At 32.9% G+C, this 26,431-nt stretch overlaps 1 protein-coding gene across 1 annotated transcript; it reads right to left on the reverse strand.

Moving 5' to 3' along the window:
* Window positions 1-6,563: 6,563 nt before the first annotated feature.
* LOC133325380 (uncharacterized) lies at window positions 6,564-25,689 on the reverse strand. The gene is made up of 3 exons (XM_061534152.1): window positions 25,556-25,689; window positions 7,244-8,134; window positions 6,564-7,159 (listed from the first exon to the last, which is right to left on the reverse strand). The coding sequence occupies exons 1-3, from the start codon at window positions 25,659-25,661 to the stop codon at window positions 6,564-6,566; spliced, it is 1,593 nt and encodes a 530-aa protein (XP_061390136.1). The 5' UTR covers window positions 25,662-25,689.
* Window positions 25,690-26,431: the final 742 nt, after the last annotated feature.

Raw genomic sequence — 26,431 nt, forward strand, 5'->3', positions numbered from 1 at the left:
ATGTTTACCACAAAGTGTTCTCCAATTAAATGGATCAATATTGGGCCTACAAGCTCCAAAAATATAATCTTTATATGGTTGTGAAGTGTGTGTGTAAAAAAGGCGGGAAAGGCGCCAAGACGCCCCAATTCTTTGGGGGAAATTCTGGAGTTCTTTGCATAAAAACATGGAGCTCGATTTGGAAGCCCTTATTTGTTATTTAAAAACGTTATGTAATGTGTGTCGAAGTGCCAAAGCTGGAAAATATCGGAAGAGTGGCATTAATAAAATTAAATTGCTCCTAGTGAGATCCATAGAGGTCTTCGTCTAGAAAAAACTTGTGCGAAATGGAGCCTTCAAAGACCTATTAGAAGCGTACAAAAATATTATTTTATAAATCTATATAAAAGTTCGAAAAAATTACGGAAAATTCTCAAAAAGTTATCTCGGAAAAAGTGATAATTTTAGTGTTTATAGTTCGGGCTGTAGATCCATGGGGTCCACGAAGGCCACCAATGAAACGGAAAAAATTAATTTAAAATCGATCTTTATAGTGTTCGAAAAATTTCGGGGAATTGTCAAAAAGCCCTTATGTCGGAAAAAGTGATTATAACAAAAGTGGTTACTTTATTCGGGCTTTAGGTCCACTGGGCCCATTAAGTGTGCCGAAGAAGCTCAAAAGTTGTTATATAAAACAGCTATAAATAATGTATGCGTGTTCGTTAAATAATTAGAAGAAAATCTAGAAAATGTCCTGAAATCCAAATTCAACAAATGTCGTGCATATAACACAACACTTTTAATTGCCCCCCACAACTACATCGATCTGAAACGAGTTCCACGAATGGGTAAGTCGATTATTTTTATTAACTATTTTTTAACCTCCCTCATTTTTATACCCGTTTGCATCACCTTCGTCGGAGCCCCGAAACAAAATTTTGCCGCAGTTTAGACCCCATACTAAGGTTCCGCCGCCTAGTTGTAGGCATTTTGTGCGGCCTAGCTGTTTCCCAGGGGTCTTAAAGTACAAAACACCTATTTTACATAGCATCCATGTAATGGTTAGGCATTTAAAGACACAGCATACCGTTGGCCCGGTTGCACTTCTAAATATTTTATTCTGCAAATTGGTCTTCTTATAGACTTCCAAGGAAATATCATATAGAATACCAATCTTTCATCTTATGGAAGACCAGTAGACCATCTTTTAGAGAATTTAAAGACACAGCAGTCATATTTTAGAATACAAATCTGAAATCCTATTAAATGACCAGTAGGCCATTTTGTAGAAGACCAATAGAACATCTTATAGAAGACAAATAGGTCGTGTTATAGAAGTCCAATGGGGCATCTTTTAGAATACCAATCTGAAATCCTATAGAAGGCCCAGTAGATCATCTTATAAAATACCTTCTTATAAAAGACATCTAATAGATCTTCTCATTGAATCCCAATAGATTTTCTCTTAGAGGATAAAAAAGACTAATATGTTCATAATATATTATATTCAAAAATTAATTATTTTATTAATTTATTCCATAAAAAAATCTTAAATACACTTTATATACATTTATATTAAATGAAATATTAATAAAAATTTTTTAACGATAATCCATAAAAATTCTATTATTTAATTTTTTCTATTAGAATTGTTTAATTTGTAAAAGAGTTATTTTTAAAGAAAATCAATAACACTTCCCATACCACCACCACTACCATCGTCCAACAAATCGTTATTTGAATCCATCAAGAAAGTATCATCACCGAAACCAACAATATCAAAATCTTGTACCATAGAATCCTCTTCAACTGCCACCTTAGAGGATTTTTCATCCACAGCTTCTATTTTTTGTGGTTTATTTTTTGTTGGCTTCTTAGTTTTGTTCGTCGATGTTTCTGGTTTATATTCATCACTACTAAACATGTTTAGATAATAATCGAAATCTTTAAATATTTTTCTACTCGTATTGGGTGGATCATTCAATTCCGAATCTGAGGTATTGGGTGGCGAAGATAAGTTTTCAATTTCTTCGTCCTCTGCCTCCTCTTCTTCGTCTGCAGCAGGTGGCATTTCTTCATCATTAAATTTTCTGGCATCAGGGGTTTTATCTTTGCATGATGACGATGATGATGATGATGATGAAGACGATGATGTTGATGGGGGAATATTTTCTTTATTATTAGCTTTGGCCCCTTGACCAGGTTTTATTACAATACACTCCAGAATATCAATGTTTTGCTTTGGACTGCTTTTTGTGGCTTCAGTTTTAGTTGGGGTTTCTTTTTTGTTGTTTTTACCATCCTCTATGGGAGTTAACAAATCAATTATTGGTATATTCTTGGAACGTTCTTCTTCTCCTTCAAGTGTTTCCATATTTGTTGTCTGTGGCTTTTCAATTGTGGTATCCTGAGAATCTTCCGAACTAGTCTCAGATATTGCCGCCGAATCACCGTATTTATTAAATTCAAATTGTTCTTCCAATTGCACTTTAAAGCGCACATGTTTGGTATGATTGGTGGTAATTGATTGATTAAATTCCATTGAATTATCTTGGCTATTGCGTAAAATCGATTTCACTGTAATATTGGTGGTATTTTCAATGACAGTTATTTCGGGTTTTACATCGGTGGGCTTTGTCATGTCTTTATTGAAATTATTTAGAATTTCGTTGAATGTTGGGAATTTGGGCATGCCGCTGTTAAAGGCTTTCAGGACATCGGGAGTTACAAAGTCAACAGAGCTTTGATATGGCATTAATAATTTGAAATGCTGGAATAATTAAAAAAAATAAAATACAATAAAAAACTATATCAGACATCATATTTAAAATAACATACCTTGCTTTCAATTTCCTCTATTTGTTGAATCAAGTCCGCCTTCTTGTTTCTTAGAGCCTCCAATTGTTTACAGTATTCTTGTAAAGTTTGAAGCTACAAACAAAAATAGGTATAAAAATAAAATCCATTATTAATAATAAAACCTATCTTACCTCTTTCCTAGCCTTATCTCCATCTCGACAAGCCTCCACCATGGCAATAATTAATTGCTGATATTTTTCCTTGGCTTCATTCAATTTTTGGCGATTTTCATTTAAAATTTTTTCATAGCTCCGTTGACTGGTCTCGAAATTATTTTTCACTCCCTTCCAAATCACTTCAACTTTACGATATTTCTGCACCACATCGCGAGCCTCCATTCTCTTATGCCACTTCAACATGGACGCGGTATAATCTTGTATCTTTTGCCATTCCTTACGCCAGGTTTGTTCCATTTCCATATGTTTGCATTGTAAGATTTTAATATAATCTATCTGCGACAAGGCATAGCGAATGTTAACACAACTCTCCATCAGTTGTTGATTGGTTTTGACAATTACATTTTCATCGGGTAAATTGTTAAGGGGCAACAAAATTAGTTTAACGTTAAAGAGTTCCATTTGGAGGCGTGTATGTTCACTTTCATTTTCTAAAGTAATTTAAATATTCATTTTAAAATAACGTTAGCTTTAAACATAACCTCAAAGTGATCATACCTTCCTCATCCTGTTCCAAATTCTTTTGTATATTTAACAATTCTTCGGTTTCCTTAAGAAGTTCTTCAATTTCGGAATCCTCTTCACAAAATTGCTGCACAATTCCAAGAAAATTACTTAAGTAACTCATTTTTTATTTTTATCTTCAAATTAAATTCACTTTTTTGGCTAAAGTGGCGTCAGAAAATAACGGCAAAAAGGAAATGAATAAATTTAGTGTTTCTTCTTCTTGAAATTTGTGTTCTCAGGCATTCACTGTTATTTGATAACACGCCGTGGTGAGTTTTTGTTTACAATTTCAGTTGATTAGATCATGTTCACAGATGACAATTTGGTTGCTGCCTCTTTTGTTAACAGGGGAAGAGAGAGAGTGTGTGAGGCAATGTTTTCGATAATGTTCATTTGTGATAATTTGGTTGCTCCATTTATTAATTAATAGATTGTAACTCTAAAAGTAATAACCAAAAAGTAAACCAATAAAAGTAACTTCTCTTATATTTGTTATGCTCTCTCTCTCCAGCACTCTTCAGAAAATAACGGACAAAAGGAAATGGGAAAAGGTATTACTCTTGTTCTTTGAAATGTGTGTCTGAGGCATTCACTGTGGTTTAATACCACTCTGTGGTTACAAATGACATGTTCGTTCACATATGACAATTTTGTTGCGTCCACCTTGTGATTACAGAGAAATAGAGAGTGTGGTGTGTTATGATATTTTCGAGAGAGTGAGAATATATAACTGTAGCATCAATAAATAGATTGCAAGTCTAAAAATAACGACCACAAAGGAAACTAGTGAAAGTAACTTCTGTTATATTTTTTGTTGTTTTTGTTTTGTTATGCTTCCCAGCACTCACTGTAGATTGATTACACATGAGATGAGTGTTTGTTTTCAATGTACTATTGTGATAAGCTTACCAATGATGTTTTGTTGCACCACCTGATGTTGTTGAGTGAAGTTGAGAGAGAGAGAAAGAAAGAAAGAGAGGGGGATCCATGGTGATGCAAATTAAATTATTGCACGTCTAAAAATAACTACAAAAGTCTGACCAATAAATTAAGTTTCTTCGTCGTAGACATTCACTGTTGTTTGATAACACCTAATTTTGTTTACTTGCGCGATAAGAACTGTTTGATCTGCTGATATTTACTTTAGAAAAACTCGATTCTTTCAAGAAACTCTTTGCTGAATTAATATTTCCTAAAGACAAATTGCTAAATTAATATTATATTTAGCTGATTTGTTATATAATGTACACACAAATAAACTGAATGCTAAAAAAATAGACAAGGTTCGATTGAAAACGTTTTTTTTTTCTCCAGCTTAATTGAAATTTTTCCAAGGGACTCTTTGCTAAATTTTAATTTTTTTATGAAAATCTTAGCTGAATTTAATATTTTCTACATTTAAGTCTATTTTTTCAATTATCTATACTTACCCTTATCGCATAACTGTTAATTAACAACAAAAATTAAAAATTTTAATTTATGAATTTTTCAATACTTTATTTATTTTGTATTATTATAAAAAATTTATTATTACTAATTATTATAATTGATATGAAATATAGTGTGTGTATATGTATTATATTATATTAATAGTCTAAATTTTTGTCATAGCTCAATACTATCACTTATATAATTATAATTATTATTATCAGGTAAATGATTTACTTTCGAACTTGAGATATGTAATTAAATAATTAACATTAATTATGAGATGATAACAACAAAGTGGGAATTTGATGGATGGATGGATAGGTTTGGACGAGGGCGATAAAGCAATGTGATGATTAAATGCCATCTGTGTTTTGATATATGGTGGAACAAAATAAAAATAGAAATATTTAAAATATTGATAAAGAGGAGGGATATAAAAAAATTTATAGCGTGATGAACTCCAACATTCGTTATTTATTATTATTGTTTCACAAATGTTTTGATATGCTTTTTACATTTCAAGTAGTTCTAAGGGGGGAGTTTGCCATAATATTTTATTTTTTCAAATTTAATATTTTTTTTTTAATTTATATGTTTTCGTTTTAGCATTTTATGGGAGTAATTTCAGTAATAGTCCCAAGGCACTATTTTTATTGTTTTCGTTTTTCTTTTTTTCAGTTTGTAAATCATCTTACACTTAGCAGCAGACCCTTATTTCCGAACACATGCCACTTGATGATATGTAAATTGTTGTTCTATATTTGTTGGGAGTGCCCTTTTATGGATATCTCTTATCACAGTGGGTTCCTCATAGTATAAGCACCTCAAAAATAGAACGAATGGATTTTTTTTTTATGAAGAGAGAGACATTTTTCCAAAAATCTAGCAAATTTTCGATGGAAAAAATATTTTTCCCAGCAATTTGTAATTTAAAAAAAATCTTTTCCACTTCCAGCAAGGCGTGGGTTTAAAAAAAATATTTTTTCGAATTTCCACAAGGCGTGTATTTAAAGAAATATGTTTTTCAAATTTCCACAAGGCGTGTATTTAAAAATTATTTTTTCGAATTTCCACAAGGCGTGTATTTAAAAAAATATTTTTTCGAATTTTCACAAGGCGTGTATTACCGGTTTTTATAAAAAATATTTTTTCAAATACCGATATTCTATAAAATATTATTTAAAGGATCGACTTAAAAAAAATTAATTACTGTTTTCTTAAAACTATATTTTTTAATAACTGATTTTTAAAAAAAAATATTTTTTCAAGGACCGATTTTTTAAAAAATATTTTTTTGCATAGACCGATTTAAAAAAAATATATATTTTTTCAAGGACCGATTTTAAAAAAAAATATTTTTTTAAGGAACGATTTTTTTTAATTCTCTTCTATCGCTTTAGAAACCTAATCTGACCCTCTTTTTGCGATCATCGCGTTGGGGTTAGTTTTAAAGCGCTTTCCGAATCCTTTAGGAATTTCATCGCGCGCTCTCTTTAGCAGCCCACTTTATATATTTATCTCACCGTTCTTTTACTCTCACTATCACTTTCTCTCTCTCTCTCGTATACTTCTCAATTATTTCTTTCTCAGTTCTTCTCAACGGAATATTCTCTATAAAAACGAACAACTCAATATCAAAATTAAAACTAATATCGGAAATATGGCATAAATTTCGGTACGTGGATGACATGTTGAGATCAAATAGGTGATATCATCCTCCTCATGTTCAATACCATCCCGAGTGGGCACCTCAACAATGACAATTTCATCCGATAGAAATCCAATTGGAAAGGTGCAATTGGTGGCATTGACACAACCCTGAGAGTTGCTGATATTGGAATATTGAAATGTCGGTTTGTAAATATCGAAGATCGCATGAATATCGTTACGAACTAAATCGTTATCACTGTAGAAAATGTAATAGTAATAACCGTCGGCATCGATTTCATGTATCGACAGCATACGATGTGACCCGTTCTCCAAAAAGTGGGGATTTGTGCACTCGGCAATGGGTGGGAAATTGCCAAAGGAAAGTTTATTGGTTTTGAAGCACTCGAGGAGACCGGTTTCAAAACTTGATATCGAATTGGATTCATCGGTTTCGGTGAAATTCATGGCATTGCCACCATGGGTGTATTTACGATCGTAGATGTGATCACGTTTCCGTCGCGATTTGTAGAGTTGATCGTAGAGGCGTTGTTTGCGTTTTTCGTGGAGGTCGTGATTTTGTTCATCGTCTTGGAAAGGGTTCTGTTTGTGTGATCTCCTCGATCTGCTGTGGGGTTCTTCGTGGTGTGTCGCTGCCCGATGATGTGATCTCCTTGCCCTGGTATTGCTTTCCTCATGGGCCACGGTTTTCAATTCCTCCTCCTTGGACATAAGACTGTTACCATTGTGATCATGATGATTTTTCAAAGAGTTGGGAGATCCCTTTTTCAATTTTTTACCTCTCACCTTGGTGGTCTTCGGAGGAGGTTCTGTGGTGGTTGTTGTCGTGGTGGTCGTTGTACTGCTACTTGCTGCCTCCTCATCATCATCCATATCATATTCATAATCCTCGGATAAATCTTCACCACCACTATTTTCCAATTCCATGAGACTTTCGGGAACCGGTCCCATAGGCTGTGCGGTGGTACTCGTCTGCGCCTCACTATCATTATTCACGGGTATCTCTTTAATATCCTCAAAGAAAACCTTGACCTGTTCATGATTCTGGGGATAATTTGGACCCATTTTCTTTTTGTTATGATCGAGCAGACCACAGGTGTCCAATTCCCGGGCACCCTTGACAACCAACATGCGGGCCCCCTCGTAACGGGAACAAAATTTCAGCAACACCCTTGCCCCCTTCAGTAAATAAAATCCCCAATATTCAAAGGTATCATCCGGCAGGGTCATGGATTTCTTGAGACGGATATGTTTGTGATTCGAAGATATTTCCGGTTTGCTGCTCAGCTGGAAGGCATTGAAGTTGCTGTTCATTCTCAGGGAATGTTGTTGGCAAAATATCGAGGAAATGCCATCACGTATCTCAATGATATCCGATTCGGCCACTGGATAGACGACTTCGGCAAAGACCGTTCTTCGCAAATACAGTGGTATGACAATAAGGGTGGCCGGCAGTATCACAATCAGGGTGCAGAATATCAACACCCTTTTGACGCCATTCATTTCGCGGTCCTCTGGAAAACAAAGAGAGAAAGAAATTTGGAAATTAAAAATCAAAAATTTAAATTCAATTTTTTTCTTTCCCCACCATCAAACCGATATTCGGTTGGTATAAGTTTGTAATTTGGCAGCACCTGGGCCTCAACATTTTCCCAGTTTTTCATGGCGAACAAAAAGAAAATAATTTTTCAATTTCAATCTCTAATCAAAATCTAGGTCTACACCCATCCAACAACTTCAATCAAATGAGCCTCAAAGGCAATGTCAACGCAATATCTTCCCGCTGATCGGTACTGTGCTGCCCTCCCCCACTTCCCACCCATTATAAAATAATCTTTATCTCGTATAGTTGAGGAGACTTCATATCAGCAAATCAAACAAATAGAAAAAATATTTGCTCGAATAATTTCAAGATATATTTTTTGTTGTTGTTATGGCGTGTGTGTTTGTGCCAGCCCCGTTCCGAACATCATTCGGTCAAACAACAGAGTCATACAAGTTTCTGAAGTTGATTTATAATTTGATGTCTTTAATACACGGGGCCAAGATCTTCTTCAGGGGGAAGACAGGGTTTCTTAAAGGGGGGGTGAATGAAGAGATTTCAAAAAATGTAATTTTTTGGAAAGTGAATTTTTCAAAAAATATATTTTTAGGATCCAAACAAGGTGGGGATTAAAAAAAAATTTAGAGTCCTAAGGTGTGGATTCTTTAAAAAATATTTTTGGACGTCCTCGCAAGGCGTGGATTTTTTAAAAAAATATTTTTTTGAAGTTATCAGAAGGCGTGGATTTTTTAAAAAAATATTTTTTGAAGTTATCAGAAGGCGTGTATTTTTTAAAAAAATATTTTTTGAAGTTATCAGAAGGCGTGTATTTTTTAAAAGCTTCTACACAAGGCGTGGATTTTTTAAAAGTTATTTTTAAGCTTCTAAACAAGGCGTGGATTTTTAAAAGTTATTTTTAAGCTTCTACACAAGGCGTGGATATTTTAAAAGTTAGTTTTAAGCTTCTACACAAGGCGTGGATTTTTTAAAAGTTATTTTTAAGCTTCTACACAAGGCGTGGATTTTTTAAAAGTTATTTTTAAGCTTCTACACAAGGCGTGGATTTTTTAAAAGTTATTTTTAAGCTTCTACACAAGGCGTGGATTTTTTAAAAGTTATTTTTAAGCTTCTAAACAAGGCGTGGATTTTTTAAAAGTTATTTTTAAGCTTCTACACAAGGCGTGGATTTTTTAAAAGTTATTTTTAAGCTTCTACACAAGGCGTGGATTTTTTAAAAGTTATTTTTAAGCTTCTACACAAGGCGTGGATTTTTTAAATGTTATTTTTAGGGTTCAACATAAGGCGTGGATTTTTTAAATGTTATTTTTAGGGTTCAACATAAGGCGTGGATTTTTTAAATGTTATTTTTAGGGTTCTACACAAGGCGTGGATTTTTTAAAAGTTATTTTTAAGCTTCTACACAAGGCGTGGATTTTTTAAAAGTTATTTTTAAGCTTCTAAACAAGGCGTGGATTTTTTAAAAGTTATTTTTAAGCTTCTACACAAGGCGTGGATTTTTTAAAAGTTATTTTTAAGCTTCTACACAAGGCGTGGATTTTTTAAAAGTTATTTTTAAGCTTCTACACAAGGCGTGGATTTTTTAAAAGTTATTTTTAAGCTTCTACACAAGGCGTTGATTTTTTAAATGTTATTTTTAAGCTTCTACACAAGGCGTGGATTTTTTAAAAGTTATTTTTAAGCTTCTACACAAGGCGTGGATTTTTTAAAAGTTATTTTTAAGCTTCTACACAAGGCGTGGATTTTTTAAAAGTTATTTTTAAGCTTCTACACAAGGCGTGGATTTTTTAAAAGTTATTTTTAAGCTTCTACACAAGGCGTGGATTTTTTAAAAGTTATTTTTAAGCTTCTAAACAAGGCGTGGATTTTTTAAAAGTTATTTTTAAGCTTCTACACAAGGCGTGGATATTTTAAAAGTTAGTTTTAAGCTTCTACACAAGGCGTGGATTTTTTAAAAGTTATTTTTAAGCTTCTACACAAGGCGTGGATTTTTTAAAAGTTATTTTTAAGCTTCTAAACAAGGCGTGGATTTTTTAAAAAATATATTTTTTCCAATTCTTGGTAAAGTTTGCGAACTTCTGCCCGCCATAAAACGAATCTTGATTATTGTTATTGTTGATTTTCACGATAAGATTATATGATTAACACAAACTGCCTGCCTGCCTTTTCAGTTTCATTCATCTAGCAAAGTTTAGAACTATTCACATTTATGATCGGCAATTCATTTAGTCTCTTAGGGGCAATGAAAAAATAATTAGGGGGACAACATAGGCAGTCAGTCGGCGTTAAGTAACAAATAAACAGATCAGTGACGAATAATGTCATAAAAAAATAATTTATTTTTCAAAATGGTAAATGGCTTCAAAACAAAAACAAAGGCAAAATTGTTTTCAATTTCTGTCTCGCAAATTTTTTGTTCAGACTTTGTTCGGTGGAAGCTATGCTCGAGTCACAATAATTCACACCTCAAAATTTGTCTATACTCAACGCATAGCTGCGGGACAAATTTATTAGAGATCCAAACATATAGACAGATGATATGCACCCGATCGGCTAATAAACTCCGCGTAATTATGTGCTAATTGGAATTAACAAAGGTATATGCGAGGGGCATCGGAATTGCGTATTGTTGTTGTCAGTTTGTCTTGGGTCGGAGATAAAGAAAATCGCAATCGAATACAAGTTTGTTTGATTAATGGGGTGTGACATTGCCAAAATTTAAAAAGATGTTTTTTTTTTTTAAATCCACGCCTTTAAAAAATATTTTTATTTTTAAATCCACGCCTTTAAAAAATATTTTTATTTTTAAATCCACGCCTTTAATAAATATTTTTATTTTTAAATCCACGCCTTTAAAAAATATTTTTATTTTTAAATCCACGCCTTTAAAAAATATTTTTATTTTTAAAAAATCCACGCCTTGAAAAATATTTTTTAACAAAACCACGCCTTGAAAAATATTTTTTAACAAAACCACGCCTTCAAAAATATTCTTTTAAAAAATCCACGCCTTCAAAAATATTTTTTTAAAAATTCCACGACTTCAAAAATATTTTTTTAAAAAATTCAAGCCTTAAAAAAATATTTTTTAAAGGATTATTAATTTTTTAAAAAATCCACGCCTTCAAAAATATTTTTTTTTTGAAAATCGGCGCCTTGTGATAGACCTTCAAAAATATTTTTTTTTAATCCGCGCCTTCAAAAATATTTTTAAAAAATCCACGCCTTCAAAAATATTTATTAAAAAATTCAAACCTTCAAAAATATTGTTTAAAGGATTATTAATTTTTTAAAAAAATCCACGCCTTCAAAAATATTTTTTAAAAAATCCAAGCACACAAAAAATATTTTTTATAAAAATCCACGCCTTCAAAAATATTTTTTAAAAAATCCACGCCTTCAAAAAATATTTTTTTAAAAAATCTACGCCTTCTACTGTCCCTGAAAAATATTTTTTTTAAAAAATCTACGCCTTGCTTCTTAAAAAAATATTTTTTTTTTAAATATACGCCTTGCTTCTTAAAAAAAATATTTTTTAAAAAATCCACGCCTTCAAAAATACGTATTGGTCCTTCAAAAATATTCTTTTAAAAAATCCACGCCTTCAAAAATATTTTTTTAAAAATTCCACGACTTCAAAAATATTTTTTAAAAAATTCAAGCCTTCAAAAATATTTTTTAAAGGATTATTAATTTTTTAAAAAATCCACGCCTTCAAAAATATTCTTTTAAAAAATCCACGCCTTCAAAAATATTTATTAAAAAATTCAAGCCTTCAAAAATATTGTTTAAAGGATTATTAATTTTTTAAAAAATCCACGCCTTCAAATAGTCCTTCAAAAATATTCTTTTAAAAAATCCACGCCTTCAAAAATATTTATCAAAAAATTCAAACCTTCAAAAATATTGTTTAAGAGATTATTAATTTTTTAAAAAATCCACGCCTTCAAAAATATTATTTTAAAAAATCCACGCCTTCAAAAATATTTTTTAAAGGATTATTATTTTTTTAAAAAATCTACGCCTCCAAAAATATTTTTTTAAGGATTATTATTTTTTTTAAACTCCACGCCTTCAAAAATATGTTTTAAAAAATTCCACGCTTTCAAAAATATTTTTTAACAAATTCCACGCCTTCAAAAATATGTTTTAAAAAATTCCACGCTTTCAAAAATATGTTTTAAAAAATCCACGCCTTCAAAAATATTTTTTCGAAAAATCCACGCCTTCAAAAATATTTTTTTGAAAAATCCACGCCTTCAAAAATATTTTTTAAAAAATCCAAGCCTTCAAAAATATTTTTTCGAAAAATCCACGCCTTCAAAAATAGTTTTTAAAAAATCCACGCCTTCAAAAATATTTCATAAAAAATCCACGCCTTGACAAAATATTTTTTAAAAAATCCACGCCTTCAAAAATAGTTTTTAAAAAATCCACGCCTCAAAAATAGTTATAAAAAATCCACGCCTTCAAAAATAGTTTTTAAAAAATCCACGCCTTCAAAATATTTTTTAAAAAATCCACGCCTTCAAAAATATTTTTTAAAAAATCCACTCATTCAAAAATATTTTTTAAAAAATCCACTCATTCAAAAATATTTTGTTTTTAAATCCACGTCTTCAAAAATATTTTTTAGGCGTGGATTTTTTTAAGGATTTTTCTGAAGGACTATTAAGGATAATAGGCGTGGATTTTTTAGGGATTTTTTCTCAAGGACTATTAAGGATAATAGGCGAGGATTTTTCTCAAGGACTATGAAGGATTATACGCGTGGATTTTTTTAGGATTTTTCTCAAGGACTATAAAGGATAATAGGTGTGGATTTTTTAAGGATTTTTTCTCAAGGACTATTAAGGATAATAGGCGTGGATTTTTTAAGGATTTTTCTCAAGGACTATGAAGGATAATAGGTGTGGATTTGTTTTAGGATTTTTCTCAAGGACTATGAAGGATAATAGGTGTCGATTTGTTTAAGGATTTTTCTCAAAGACTATGAAGGATAATAGGTGTGGATTTTTAAAGGATTTTTCTCAAGGACTATGAAGGATAATAGGCGTGGATTTGTTTAAGGATTTATCTTGTCAGAACCATCAAAAATATTTTTTAAAAATTCCACGCCTTGTCAGGACCATCAAAAATATTTTTAAAAAAATCCAAAATCCCAAAAATATATATATTTGCCCAATGTGCACAGACTGTTTTGGGCAAATATTATTGTATTTTTCAAAGCATACTTTAGGGGGCGTTGAAAAAATGTTCTGGATGTTTATCAAAATCGCCTAAAAGTTAAAAGCGGAATATTCTGCTTTAAATTGGTTAACCCTCATATCACCTATCGCAAAAATCTGACTTGAGGCATGTCGGAAATGTCTATTATAAAGACTGTTCCTTCACTCCCCTCCCCTTCAAATTAGAAAAGGAAATCTGAAATTTATGTTTTTAATACTGCTTCTCCGGTGGTACCACAAAACTGTTTTATTTTTAGTTTTTTTTTTTTTCATTTCTCAATATTTTCTTTTATGAATTTATAATTACAACTGACAGCTTATCTGCATCACCAGACCAAGTGAAGAAAAAAAGGTGTCATTGTCTGCTTAGTGTAAACCTCATAAAATCCGAAAGATGTTACAAAATGACTCTCTTGCAATGTATTATGGGGCGAGGGGAAATTGAGTAGATGGTCCGGTATTCAGTACGTCCGAAGAAGATAATTCTTGGTCTAAATAATATTTGGAGGTTAATGACCCATAGGAGATTTTTTGTTTTCAAATTAAATTTCCTGTCCTTCAACCTGTCTCTATATAACAGACAGTTGGGTTGGGCTGCTAGGTGACATCTTCATCAAAAATCTATTCTTCAACCTTGCCGGTAAACAGATACCTCTCCAGCTCTCTATGTTCAGAGCAAATAAGCCATGCTTGCATTTCGTTGTTATCAGAATGACAACAACAACAACAAAAATGCTAAACAACAATATTTCAGTGTCAGAGCGGAATTTCGTAAAAATGAATAACACGATGAAAAAATGTCGAGTCATCATAAAGTAAAAACCAACAAAAATATGCAGCTGTTTATGAAATGCAATTTCGAAGACATACTACATTTTTCATATTGTAGAACGTTGGGAGGATCCTTGAAAAAATATTTTTAAAAAAAAATTCACGCCTTGTGTAGAACCTTGGGAGGATCGTTTAAAAAATATTTTTTTTTAAAATATTGTAGAACGTTGAGAGGATCGTTTAAAAAATATTTTTTACAAAAATCCACGCCTTGTGTAGAACCTTGGGAGGATCCTTGAAAAAATATTTTTTTTTAAAATCCACGCCTTGTGTAGTACCTTGGGAGGACCTTAAAAAATTTTTTTTAAAAATCCACGCCTTGTGCAGAAGCTTGGAATGATCCTTTAAAAAATATTTTTTAAAAAAATCCCCGCATTGTGTAGAACCTTGGGAGGATCCTTTAAAAAATATTTTTTTTTCAAAAATCCACGCCTTTTGATAGCTTCAAAAAAATCAAAATCGTCTACACTTTTGTCCTCTACTGTATTTTTATACCCTTCACTACACTGTGGTACAGGGTATTATGTCTTTGTGCATATGTTTGTAACAGGGGAAGGAAACGTGATAGGCACATGGTTCCTTTTGAGAATATGCATAGAATCACTTTCTAAGTCGATTTATGCCAGTCCCTCCGTCCGTCTGTCCATGTTAAATTGTAAACAAAGTACAGATCGCATTTATGATCCAAATTGGATAAAATTTGGCATTGGTCACTCATTTAGCCCAAGGATGGACCCTATTGAAATTGGGAAAAATCGGTTCAGATTTAGATATAGCTCCCATATATATTTTCTTCCGATTTATGGTAAATGGTGCACCAAAGTCTCTATATATCTTTCGATTTGCACGAAATTTGGCACAGCGTAATGAATTTGGTATGGCATGAAGTGTGTTAAGTTTCCTGAAAATCGAATCAGATTTAGATATATCTCCCATATATATTTTCGTCCGTTTTAAGGTATATAGTCCCTATACATCTTTCGATTTGCACGAAATTTTGCACAGCGTAATGAATTGGGTCTAGAATGATGTGTGTTAAGTTTCCTGAGAATTGGTTCTAATTTGGATATAGCTCCCATATATACTTTCGTCCGATTTAAGGTAAATATTGTATCAAAGTCCCTTAATATCTTTCGGTTTGCACGAAATTTGGGATAGCGTACTGAATTGAGTCTAGAATGATTAGTGGCAACTTTCGGGAAAATCGATTCAGATTTTGATATAGCTCCCATATATATTTTCGTCCGATTTAATGTAAATTGTGCACCAAAGTCCCTATTTATTTTTCGATTTGCACGAAATTTGGCACAGCGTAATGGATTAGGTATAGCATGATGTGTGTTAAGTTTCCTGAGAATCGATTCAGATTTAGATATAGATCTCATATATATTTTCGTCCGATTTAAGGTAAATGGTGCACCTAAGTCCCTATATATATTTCGATTTGCACGAAATTTGGCACAGCGTAAGGAATTAGGTATAGCATGATGTGTGTTAAGTTTCCTGAGAATCGGATCAGTTTTAGATATAGCTCCCATATATATTTCGTCCGATTTAAGGTAAATGGTGCACCAAAGTCTCTATATATCTTTCGATTTGCACGAAATTTGGCACAGCGTAATGAATTAGGTATAGCATAATTTGTGTTAAATTTCCTGAAAATCGGATCAGTTTTAGATATAGCTCCCATATATATTTTCTTCCAATTTATGGTAAATGGTGCACCAAAGTCTCTATATATCTTTCGATATGCACAAAATTTGGCACAGCGTAATGAATTAGGTCGACAATCATGTGTGTTAGGTTTCCTGAAAATCGGATCAGATTTAGATATAGCTCCTATATATATTTTTGTCCGATTTAAGGTAAATGGTGCACCAAAGTCCCTATATATCTTTCGATTTGCACGAAATTTGGCACAGCGTAATGAAATAGGTAAATCATGATGTGTGTTAAGTTTCCTGAAAATCGGATCAGCTTTAGATATAGCTCCCATATATATGTTCGTCCGATTTAAGGTAAATGGTGCACCAAAGTCCCTATATATCTTTCGATTTGTACGAAATTTTGCACAGCGTAATGAATTAGGTCTAGAATGATGTGTTTAAGGTTCCTTCTTATTCTATGTAAATTGTGCTCTAAAGACCCCATATTTTTTACAATGAACTGTAGTTAATATAAATTAATCTCTAACAAGTCTCGTTGAAATCAGCTCAGATTTAGATATAGCTTCTATATCTGATCAAATGAAAAATTTAGTATAGGTTGCAGAATTACATGTTTATGGACCCATTTTCATTTTACTGGTCCATTAAAAATGCGACGTCTGTTAGGATTCATCTGTTGAATATACCCTAAGAGGTGAAGGGTATCATATAGTCGGCCCCGTTCGACTTTACTACTTTCCGTACTGTTTTTTTTTTCTATTTAGATGCCATTCAACTGAATACATTATTAACTTAATTTCAATATACACAATAATATTTTCAGTATATTATTAGTATTGTTTATGCATAAATAAATATTAGTTAAGAGCACTCGTAAATATGTATACACACACCATATATATTCTAAAACAGATATACGATCGGCTCGCTTCTGAGGGGTGTGGACTGAATATCGACGAACTTGGGTATATTGCTAATAATTATTAATTTCGATATGATGTGGATTTTATTCGAAAAACTGAGATACCTTTGAGAGCTTTTTTGTTGGGGCTTAGATTATTTAGTAAGGCCATCATCTTAATTAATTTTTATTCGAAAAACACCAAATTTTAATTTATGACGTTTTTTTACACAATTCGCTTATAAGAAACTAGTTTCTTATAACCGAAATTTTTTTCTTATAACCGAAATTTTTTTCTTATAACCGAAATTTTTTTCTTATAACCGAAATTTTTTTCTTATAACCGAAATTTTTTTCTTATATCCGAAATATTGTTTTTTATAATCGGTTTTTGTGTTAAACGAAAAATAAATTGTTGGGAAAAATATTAGTCCCCCAAACTCCTTTCAAAAAATGTATTAAGTCTCCATAACCCCTTGGACTGCTATAATTTTGACCTCTCACAATTCCCTGGAAATCATTTCAATCATCTACTATTTAATTAATGGTACTTCAAAAATTCTTAAACTCATTTAGATCAGATTTTTCACTACAACAAACTAACAATTTTCAATTGCAAAGTCAATAAATTATTTTTTTTTTAATCTTAAAAAAATCGAACAACCCAAGAGGTGTTTAGGTAGGGAGGTTTCCTTTTGGAGGGTTATTAAAATCGGCATACGTCAAATAAATTAATATAGAAAATACAACAACACAAAACACTAAATACTTGAACTTGATGTCGAGAGAGACATGCAAACACTTGTGGGCTTCTCATAAAAAAATTTGAAAATAAAAAAAATCGAAATTTCGTTGCTGGTTATCAACGAACCGTCGTTGTTATTGTTGTTGCCATTGCATATTTGCTTATAATATCAAACTACTAATAATACCAACGACACGTAATAAAACAATAACTAGAACGATGACAACAACAACAAATCCAACGACGACAACAACTAAATGACGAAAAGTCCAATCAAAACAAATAAAATGAGATTATGTTTTTACTTGGTTGGTAGTGTGCCAATAGCTGTCGGCTAGTTGTTGTTACAACAACAACTGAAACTGAAACAGAAAAAAATTACACAAATGTAAACGGAAGAAAGCCGAACGGAAAATACGTGACAAGGCGTGGATTTTTTTTAAATTATTTTTGAAGGTTCTACCCAAGGCGTGGATTTTTTACAATTTTTTTTTTCAAGTCGCTAACAATGCGTAGATTTTTTAAACATTATTTTTAAGGTTCTACTGTTCACCAAATTTTACCAGATTTGGTACCATTCTGCACTTTTCCTACACTCCCACAGTAACCTAAAATGCAACTTTCAGGATTGGAATTTTACCCGTTCACCAAAGTCCAAATTGTACAAAATTTTGTGCTTTTCGTACCCATAAGTACGAATTAGTAAAACTACTTCAGTCATGCCCTCCAATAATAACCTTAAGTCCACAATTAAAGATTCCAGCCCTATCCGTTCACATAGATCCAAATTGTACCATATTTAGTACTATTTAGTACTTTTCGTACTTATGAGTTCGAATTTCCAACACTATCTAAATCATGTGCTATAACAGTAATTTTATTTTCAAATCCATCAATTTCTATCCTTTCACTCAAATTTAAATTGTACTAAACTTAGTGCCATTTAGTACACATAATTACGCATTTTTAAAACTACCTCCATGTCTCATCCTACACTCCAAACTTATTTTTAATTCCAAATTGTGGGATTTCCGCTCACAAAAAATGAATTGTACCATATTTAGTACCATTTAGTGCTAATGAAAATACTACCTTAATTCTGTAATTTTCATAACATTAACATAAAATCTAAATTGTACCAAATTTTGTACCATGACGAATTTTTAAAACTACGATATATCTCAATCCTGCACTCAAATTGCAATATTAATTAAAATTTTTAGGATCTCAGCCCTATGCGTTAACACAAAAACAATTTAGTACCATTTAGTACTTTTTATTTCTATAATTAACAATGTCCTAAGCCACCTCAATCATACACTCACACAGTAATTTTAATTCCAAATTTCTGGAGTCCAGTTCTGTCCAGTTCACACATAATCAAGTTGTACCAAATATAGTACCATTTAGTACACATAAGTACTATGCTTCCATATCTCAATTCTATATTCCAAAATCAATCATTATTCCCATTTTTTTTTTGTTTGCAGCTCTCTCTCCGTTTACGCAAATCCTAATTGTACCAAATCTAGTGCCGTTTAGTACTTTTCGTACACATAAATACGAATTTCCTAAGATGTCTCTATAGCTCAATTTTCAGCAGTAATCTTAATTCCAAAATTCAAGTTTTCAGCTCTATCCTTTCAAGAAAAATTCAAATTGTACTAAATTTAGTACCAATGTAGTACTTTTCGTACCAATAAGTTATGTCAAGGACAATGCCTATAAATTTCTGTGATGATCAGATAAAAATTTTGCGAAAACTTAATTTTTTGTGTTTTTTGGAGACGATCAGAACACAACCCACGGTGAAGGGAATCTGAACGATTAATTAGAAGAGCTGTACTGAATATTTGTAATATTCGGAAAATATGCCAGGCTCGGAATAAATATCCGTAGAAAGTTAGAGTACCGTGGTAGGTGTGTTGGGTATCGTATGGTCGGCCCCGTCCGACTATACTGCTCCGTTCTTTTGAAACTATATTTTTAGATTTTTTTAGAATATATTTTTTCAAAATTTTTATATTTTTTTAGAATATGTCTCTTTCAAGTTTAAAACCAGTAAGGAAAGTAGTAAAGTCGGACTGGGCCGACTATATGATGGGTATATTCTACATATGTATATATTTAACATATGTATTATATATCTATATCTGAACCGATTTCAGGGAAACTTGCCAGAGACTAATTTATATTACTTCAGTACGGTATGTCAATCGGCCTAGCTATGGATCTTTTCACGAAGCTTAGCAACATCATCTAGACTTAATTCAGTACCCCATACCAAAATTCGTGCAAATCGAAAGAAATATAGGGGCTTTGGTGCACCATTAACATAAAATCTGACGAAAATATATATTTGGGAGCTATATCTAAATCTGAACCGAATTTCAAGAAACTTAGCACTCATCATTCTAGACTTAATTTAGTACGTTATGCCCAATTTCGTGCACATCTAGGGATATATAGAGACTTTGGCGCACCATTTACCTTAAATCGGACGAACATATGTATGGGAGCTATATCTAAATCTGAACCGATTTTTACGAAATTTAGCACACACCGTTCTAGGATTAATTCAGTACGCTGTGCCAAATTTCATGCAAATCGAAAGATATATAGGGACTTTGGTGCACTATTTACCAAAAATCGGACGAAAATATATATGGGAGCTATGTCTAAATCTGAACCAATTTTCACGAAACTTTGCACACATCATTCTAGACTTAATTCAGTACGCTATACCAAATCTCGTGTACATTGAAGGATATAAAGGGACTTTGGTGCACTGTTTACCTAAAATCGGACGAACATATATATGGGAACTATAAAAAAATATGAACCGATTTTTACGAAACTTTGCACACATCAGTCTAGGCTGACATCAGTACGCTATGCCGAATTTCGAGCAAATCGAAAGATATTTAGGGACTTTGGCGCATCATTTACCTTAAATCGGACGAAAATATATATGGGAGCTATATCTAAATCTGAACCGATTTTCGCGAAACTTCACGTACGTCATTCTAGGACTAACTCAGCACGTTATGCCAAATTTCGTGCAAATCGAAAGATATTTAGGGACTTTGGCGCATCATTTACCTAAAATCGGACGAAAGTATATATTTGGGAGCTATATCTAAATCTGAACCGATTTTCACAAAACTATGCACACATCGTTCTAGACTCAATGCGGTACACTATGCCAAATTTCGTGCAAATCGAAGGACACATAGGGACTTTAGTGCACTATTTACCTAAAATCGGACGAAAATATATATGGGAGCTATATCTAAATATGAACCGATTTTCAGGAAACTTAACACACATGATTTTAGACTCAATTCAGTACGTTATGCCAAATTTTGTGCAAATCGAATGATATATAGGGTCATTGGTGGCACCATTTACATAAAATCGGACGAAAATATATATGGGAGCAATATCGAAATTTGAACCGATCTTCACGAAACTTTGCACACATCATTCTAGACTCAATTCAGTACGATATGCCAAATTTCGTGCAAATCGAAGATTATATAGGGACGTTGGTGTAGCATTTACATAAAATCGGACGAAAATATGTATGGGAGCTATATCTAAATTTTAACTGATTTTCACGAAACTCACCACTCTATAGTCAATTCAGTAAGCTTTGCCAAATTACGTACAAATTGAAAAATTTAAAGGGACATTGGTGCACCATTAACATAAAATCGGACGAAAATATATATGGAAGCTATATCTAAATCTGAACCGATTCTCATGAAACTTTGCACACATCATTCTAGACCTAATTTAGTACGCTGTGCCAATTTTCGTGCAAATCGAAATATATATAGGGTCTTTGGTGCACCATTTACCTTAAATCGAACGAAAATATATATGGGAGCTATATATAAATCTGAACCGATTTTTTGTTTACAATATAACGTCAAGAGACGGACGGACAGGTGGACAGACGGACGGACAGGTGGACAGACGGGCGGATGTGCGGACATACATAAATCGACTTAGAAAGTGATTCTATGCATATTCTCACAAGGAACCATGTGTCTACCTCGTTTCCTTTTGCCTGTTACAAACATATGCACAAAGACATAATACCCTGTAGTACCACAGTGTGGTGAATGGTATAAATATTGGCGACCCAGTTCTCTTACGTTTACCCCACATTTACGTTTGTATGTCTTACAACTTGGAACACTTACATTATGGCTCGTTTGTCCACCAATAAAGCTGATGTGGATGATGAGGAGGAATACCACTGTGGACAACACGTTGTTCGTTGTTGCTTTTGTTGTTGATAGATGGTGTTGTTGTTGTTGCTGTTGTACGAGGTTGTTGTGTGGCGGTTTCTCTTTGGCTGGGTCGAGGTTGGAATAGAGACGATGGCGGTGGTTGTTGTATCGACAAATTTCCTATTGCTTGGCATTACAGTGACGATGGTGGGGTGGTAGAGTGGCCAAGATAATGATGACGACGACCGACGCTGATGATGATGATGATGAAGTTGAATGCACCGCCGACTGCGCCGCGTTAGCACAACAAAAGTAGAAGAAGAAGAGGCAGCAGTAGAACACAACAAATATCAGCTGTCATACAAATAGACCCCGATGCAAGAAAAATTAAATAAATAATTATTTGTTTTCTTCTTCTTCTTTTTTCCTTCTTTTATATGACAGCTACAATAGCAACAACAACAAATTTATTGTTACTGAGGGCATCTCGATTACAACAACAGTAATAATAATAATTAAACAAAAGAAAATCGAATTAAACAATATTATAGAACAACGGGTCGGACCGACGTGGTCATTGATGTCGACGTTGCCGATAAAAATGTCGAAGGTGTCACACCAAAAATTCCGATAGTTCTTTTCAGCTTTTTTGTTTGTGCTTTTTGTTATTATTTTTTTTGTATTTTTTGTTGTTGTTATTTCCTTTGTGTTAATTAATCGAATTTTAATTCACAAAAATTCTGTTTTTTTTATTACCGTTTCACAATCAAAAAAATGACTCAGAAAAAAAAACACAAAAATTTTTTTATGAGGGGATTTTCATTCAAAATAAAATTTTTAAAATTTTCATTTTCCACTTGTTGTGGTTTTTTTTATGTTACACTAAATTATTAACAATGGCTTAATAATTTTTTATTTAGTACGGAACTGTAACAACTCTCACATATTTCACAATTTTTAGGTTGTTGGAATTTTTTTCAGTTGTTGTTGTTATTTTTTTTTTTTTTTTGATTTTATAAAGCCATGTTTTTCTTTAGTAATTTATTTGAGAATATTGTTGTTGTTGGTGTTGTTGTAATGCTATTACAATTTTCACGTAAATGTCTCATCGCATTGTCGTTCCGAACAATCGAATTTTTATTTATTTTCTTCCCTCTTTCGAAACCGAAAATACACTGTTCCATTCACCACCAATGAAATATTGGAACTGACTGACTAGTGACTGACGGATTTGTTTCTCAATTTGGTTGTGCTGGTTGGCTGGCTGGCCCCTCATTATACGAAAAATTGAAAATTCAATTTTGTTGTGTTCGTCTCTTCTTCTCCTACTACTCTTAATTGGCGTTTCGTCTTCTATTCTACATAGTTCGATTGTGAATGGTTGTTTGGTGGAGGGGAAGGGGGGTTTCTATGCCCTCTCTCTCTCATTTTCTAAGGTTTTCATTTGTTTTATTGTTTTTTTTGGGAAATCAAAACAAAGAAATCGGCGGCATGCAACCAAACTAAACACTGCACAGTGGGGAAAATATTTGTTAACGGCAATATGGCGTGGATTTTTTTCGAGATACACGAAATTTGGCATAGCGTACTGAATTTAGTCTAAAACGGTGTGAGTTAAATTTCGTGAAAATCGGTTCAGATTTAGATATATCCCATATATATTTTCGTCCGATTTTAGGTAAATAGTGCACCAATGTACCTATATATCTTTCGATTTGCACGAATTTTGGTACAGCCTACTGAATTAAGTCTACAATGATGTGTGCAAAGTTTCGTGAAAATCGCTTCAGATTTCGATATGGCTCCCATATATATTTTCTACCGATTTTATGTAAATCGTGCACCAAAGACCCTATATATTCATCGATTTGCACGAAAATTGGCACAGCGTACTAAATTAGGTCTATAATGATGTTTGCAAAGTTTCATGAGAATCGGTACAGATTTAGATATAGCTCCCATATATATTTTCGTCCGATTTAAGGTAAATGGTGCACCAAAGACCATATATATCATTCGATTTGCACGAAATTTGGCACAGCGTACTGAATTGAGCCTAGAATGGTGTGTGTTAAGTTTCCTGAAAATCGGTTCAGATTATATATAGCTCCCATATATTTTTTCGTCCGATTTTATGTAAATGGTTCATCTATCTTTCGATTTTCACGAAATTTGGCATAGCGTACTGAATTGAGTCTAGAATGATGTGTGCAAAGTTTCCTGAAAATCGGTTCAGATTTAGATATAGCACTCATATATGCTTTCGACCGATTTAAGGTAAATGGTGCACCAAGGTCCCTACATATCTTTCGATCTGCACGAAATTTGGAATATCGAACTGAATTGAGCCTAGAATGATGTGTGGTAAGTTTCGTGAAAATCGATTCAGATTTCGATATAACTCCCATATATATTTTCCTCCGATTTTAGGTAAATGGTGCACCAATGTCCCTACATATCTTTCGATTTGCACGAAATTTGGCACATCGTACTGAATTAGGTCTAGAATGATGTGTGCAACGTTTCGTGAAAATCGGTTCAGATTTAGATATAGCTCCCATATATATTTCCGTCCGATTTAAGGTAAATAGTGCACCAAAGTCCCTATATATCATTCGATTTGCACGAAATTTGGCATAGCGTTCTGAATTGTGTCTAAAATGATGTGTGCAAAGTTTCGTGAAAATCGATTCAGATTTAGATATAACTCCCATATATATTTTCCTTCGATTTTGTGTAAATGGTGCACCAAAGACCCATATGTTCTTCGATTTGCACGAAATTTAGCATAGCTTAATTAATTAGGTCTAGAATGATGTGTGCAAAGTTTCATGAAAATCGGTTCAGATGTAGATATGGCTCCCATATATATTTTCGTCCGATTTTATGTAAATGGTGCACCAATGTCCCTATATATCATTCGATTTGCACGAAATGTAGCACAGCGTACTGAATTAGGTCTAGAATGATGTGTACAAAGTTTCGTGAAAATCAGTTCAGATTTCGATATAGCTTCCATATATATTTTCGTCCGATTTTAGGTGAATAGTGCACCAATGTCCCTTTGTATCCTTCGATTTGCACGAAATTTGGCATAGTGTACTGAATAAGGTCTAGAGTGATGTGTGTTAAGTTTCGTGAAAATCGGTTCAGATTTAGATATAGCTGCTATTGCTAGTATGGGAGTATGTTCCTTCGAGGGAACATTGACATGCAATTGTAAGGATAAATGTGTACAATATACCAAATTGGTGAAGGGTATTATATAGTCGGCCCAGTCCGACTTTACTACTTTCCTTACTGGTTTAAAAAGTATTTTTTTGTATCTATACAAGGCGTGGATTTTTTTAAAATATTGTTTTCAAATTTGTCTGAGGATTTTCAAGTTTTGTTGACTGCTAGATGGCAATGATACGAAGCTGGCAACATTGTAGTATCCGAAAACGAATTGTTTGGGTTTGTGTCTATGAAATTTATTTAATAGTGTTGTAAGGAAATTTTCCCAGCAAAGCATTTTCCAACACTTGTGTGTCGGAATGTAAATATCGAAAGGTATCATATGGCTAGTATTGTATTTTTTGGTGTCTACACAAGACGATTTTTTTCAAAAAAAATTTCAATGGCCACTACAAGGCGTAGATTTTTAAAGAATATTTTTTCAAGGGCCAATACAAGGCGTAGATTTTTAAAGAATATTTTTTTCAAGGCCCAATACAAGGCGTAGATTTTTCCAATATTTTTTTTGATTTTGGAATACTTACTGCTTATTTCCGGCATTGAATAATAAAAATCCGTATGATAATAGTGGTATAATCCCACTTGGGCCGGCTTTGCCATTTTCGAACGGATCAGTCCGCGTTTCTCCATTTCTTTCAGACGCTGTTCAATATTTTCCATTTTATTTTAATAATTTATTACAATAATTCGAAGTTCTTCTTATTCGTTTACAACCACCTACTAGCTCTGAAATCTAAAGACTAACTAAGAAAAAAAGTGGAAGAAATATTACTGCATTCCGCCTTCGAGATAATCAGTTAATTTACTCCGGGACATTTTTTTCATTCTGCTCTGCTCTGGTTCATCGTTTTACAATTTATTTACTTCACAGGCAGGCAGACAGGTCAGTCATATCATCTGTCAGTTTTTTTTTTTATTTATTTAATACGGTGGACGATAGGCTTCGAACAGGAGACAGACACACCAGGAGAGATAGCTGCGATGACAAACCCAACAAAGAAGTAATCCGAGTCAAAACAAATATCAAAACGAAAACTAATATTTTATTTTAAATTGATAATATTTTTCAACGGTATCTCTATGTTTTCTTTGGGCGCACACCCACCCTCATATACACATACTTGGGCACTACATCAGTCGCCAAGAAATTCTTAAGGCAAAAAACAAGACGATGTTCTAATATTTTTTCAGGGATTTTTAAAAGGCTTGGATTTAAAAAAAATATATTTTATTCGGGAACCTAAACAAGGCATGGAGGTGGTGTAGGGGATGATAGATAACAAGCAACGGCTCTGATTGGCTTTAACATGGCGAAGTCCAAGCTTATCTTGGTCCCTCCAACCTCTTTCACAATGACCTCCCCGTGGTGCCACCTGGGATAGCTATTTTCATCACCCGAT

The sequence above is a fragment of the Musca vetustissima genome, unplaced genomic scaffold (genome assembly GCF_032173495.1).
Source record: "Musca vetustissima isolate MV318-11 ecotype Yass unplaced genomic scaffold, APGP_CSIRO_Mvet_v1 utg1286, whole genome shotgun sequence".
In the NCBI taxonomy this organism is placed as follows: domain Eukaryota; kingdom Metazoa; phylum Arthropoda; class Insecta; order Diptera; family Muscidae; genus Musca; species Musca vetustissima.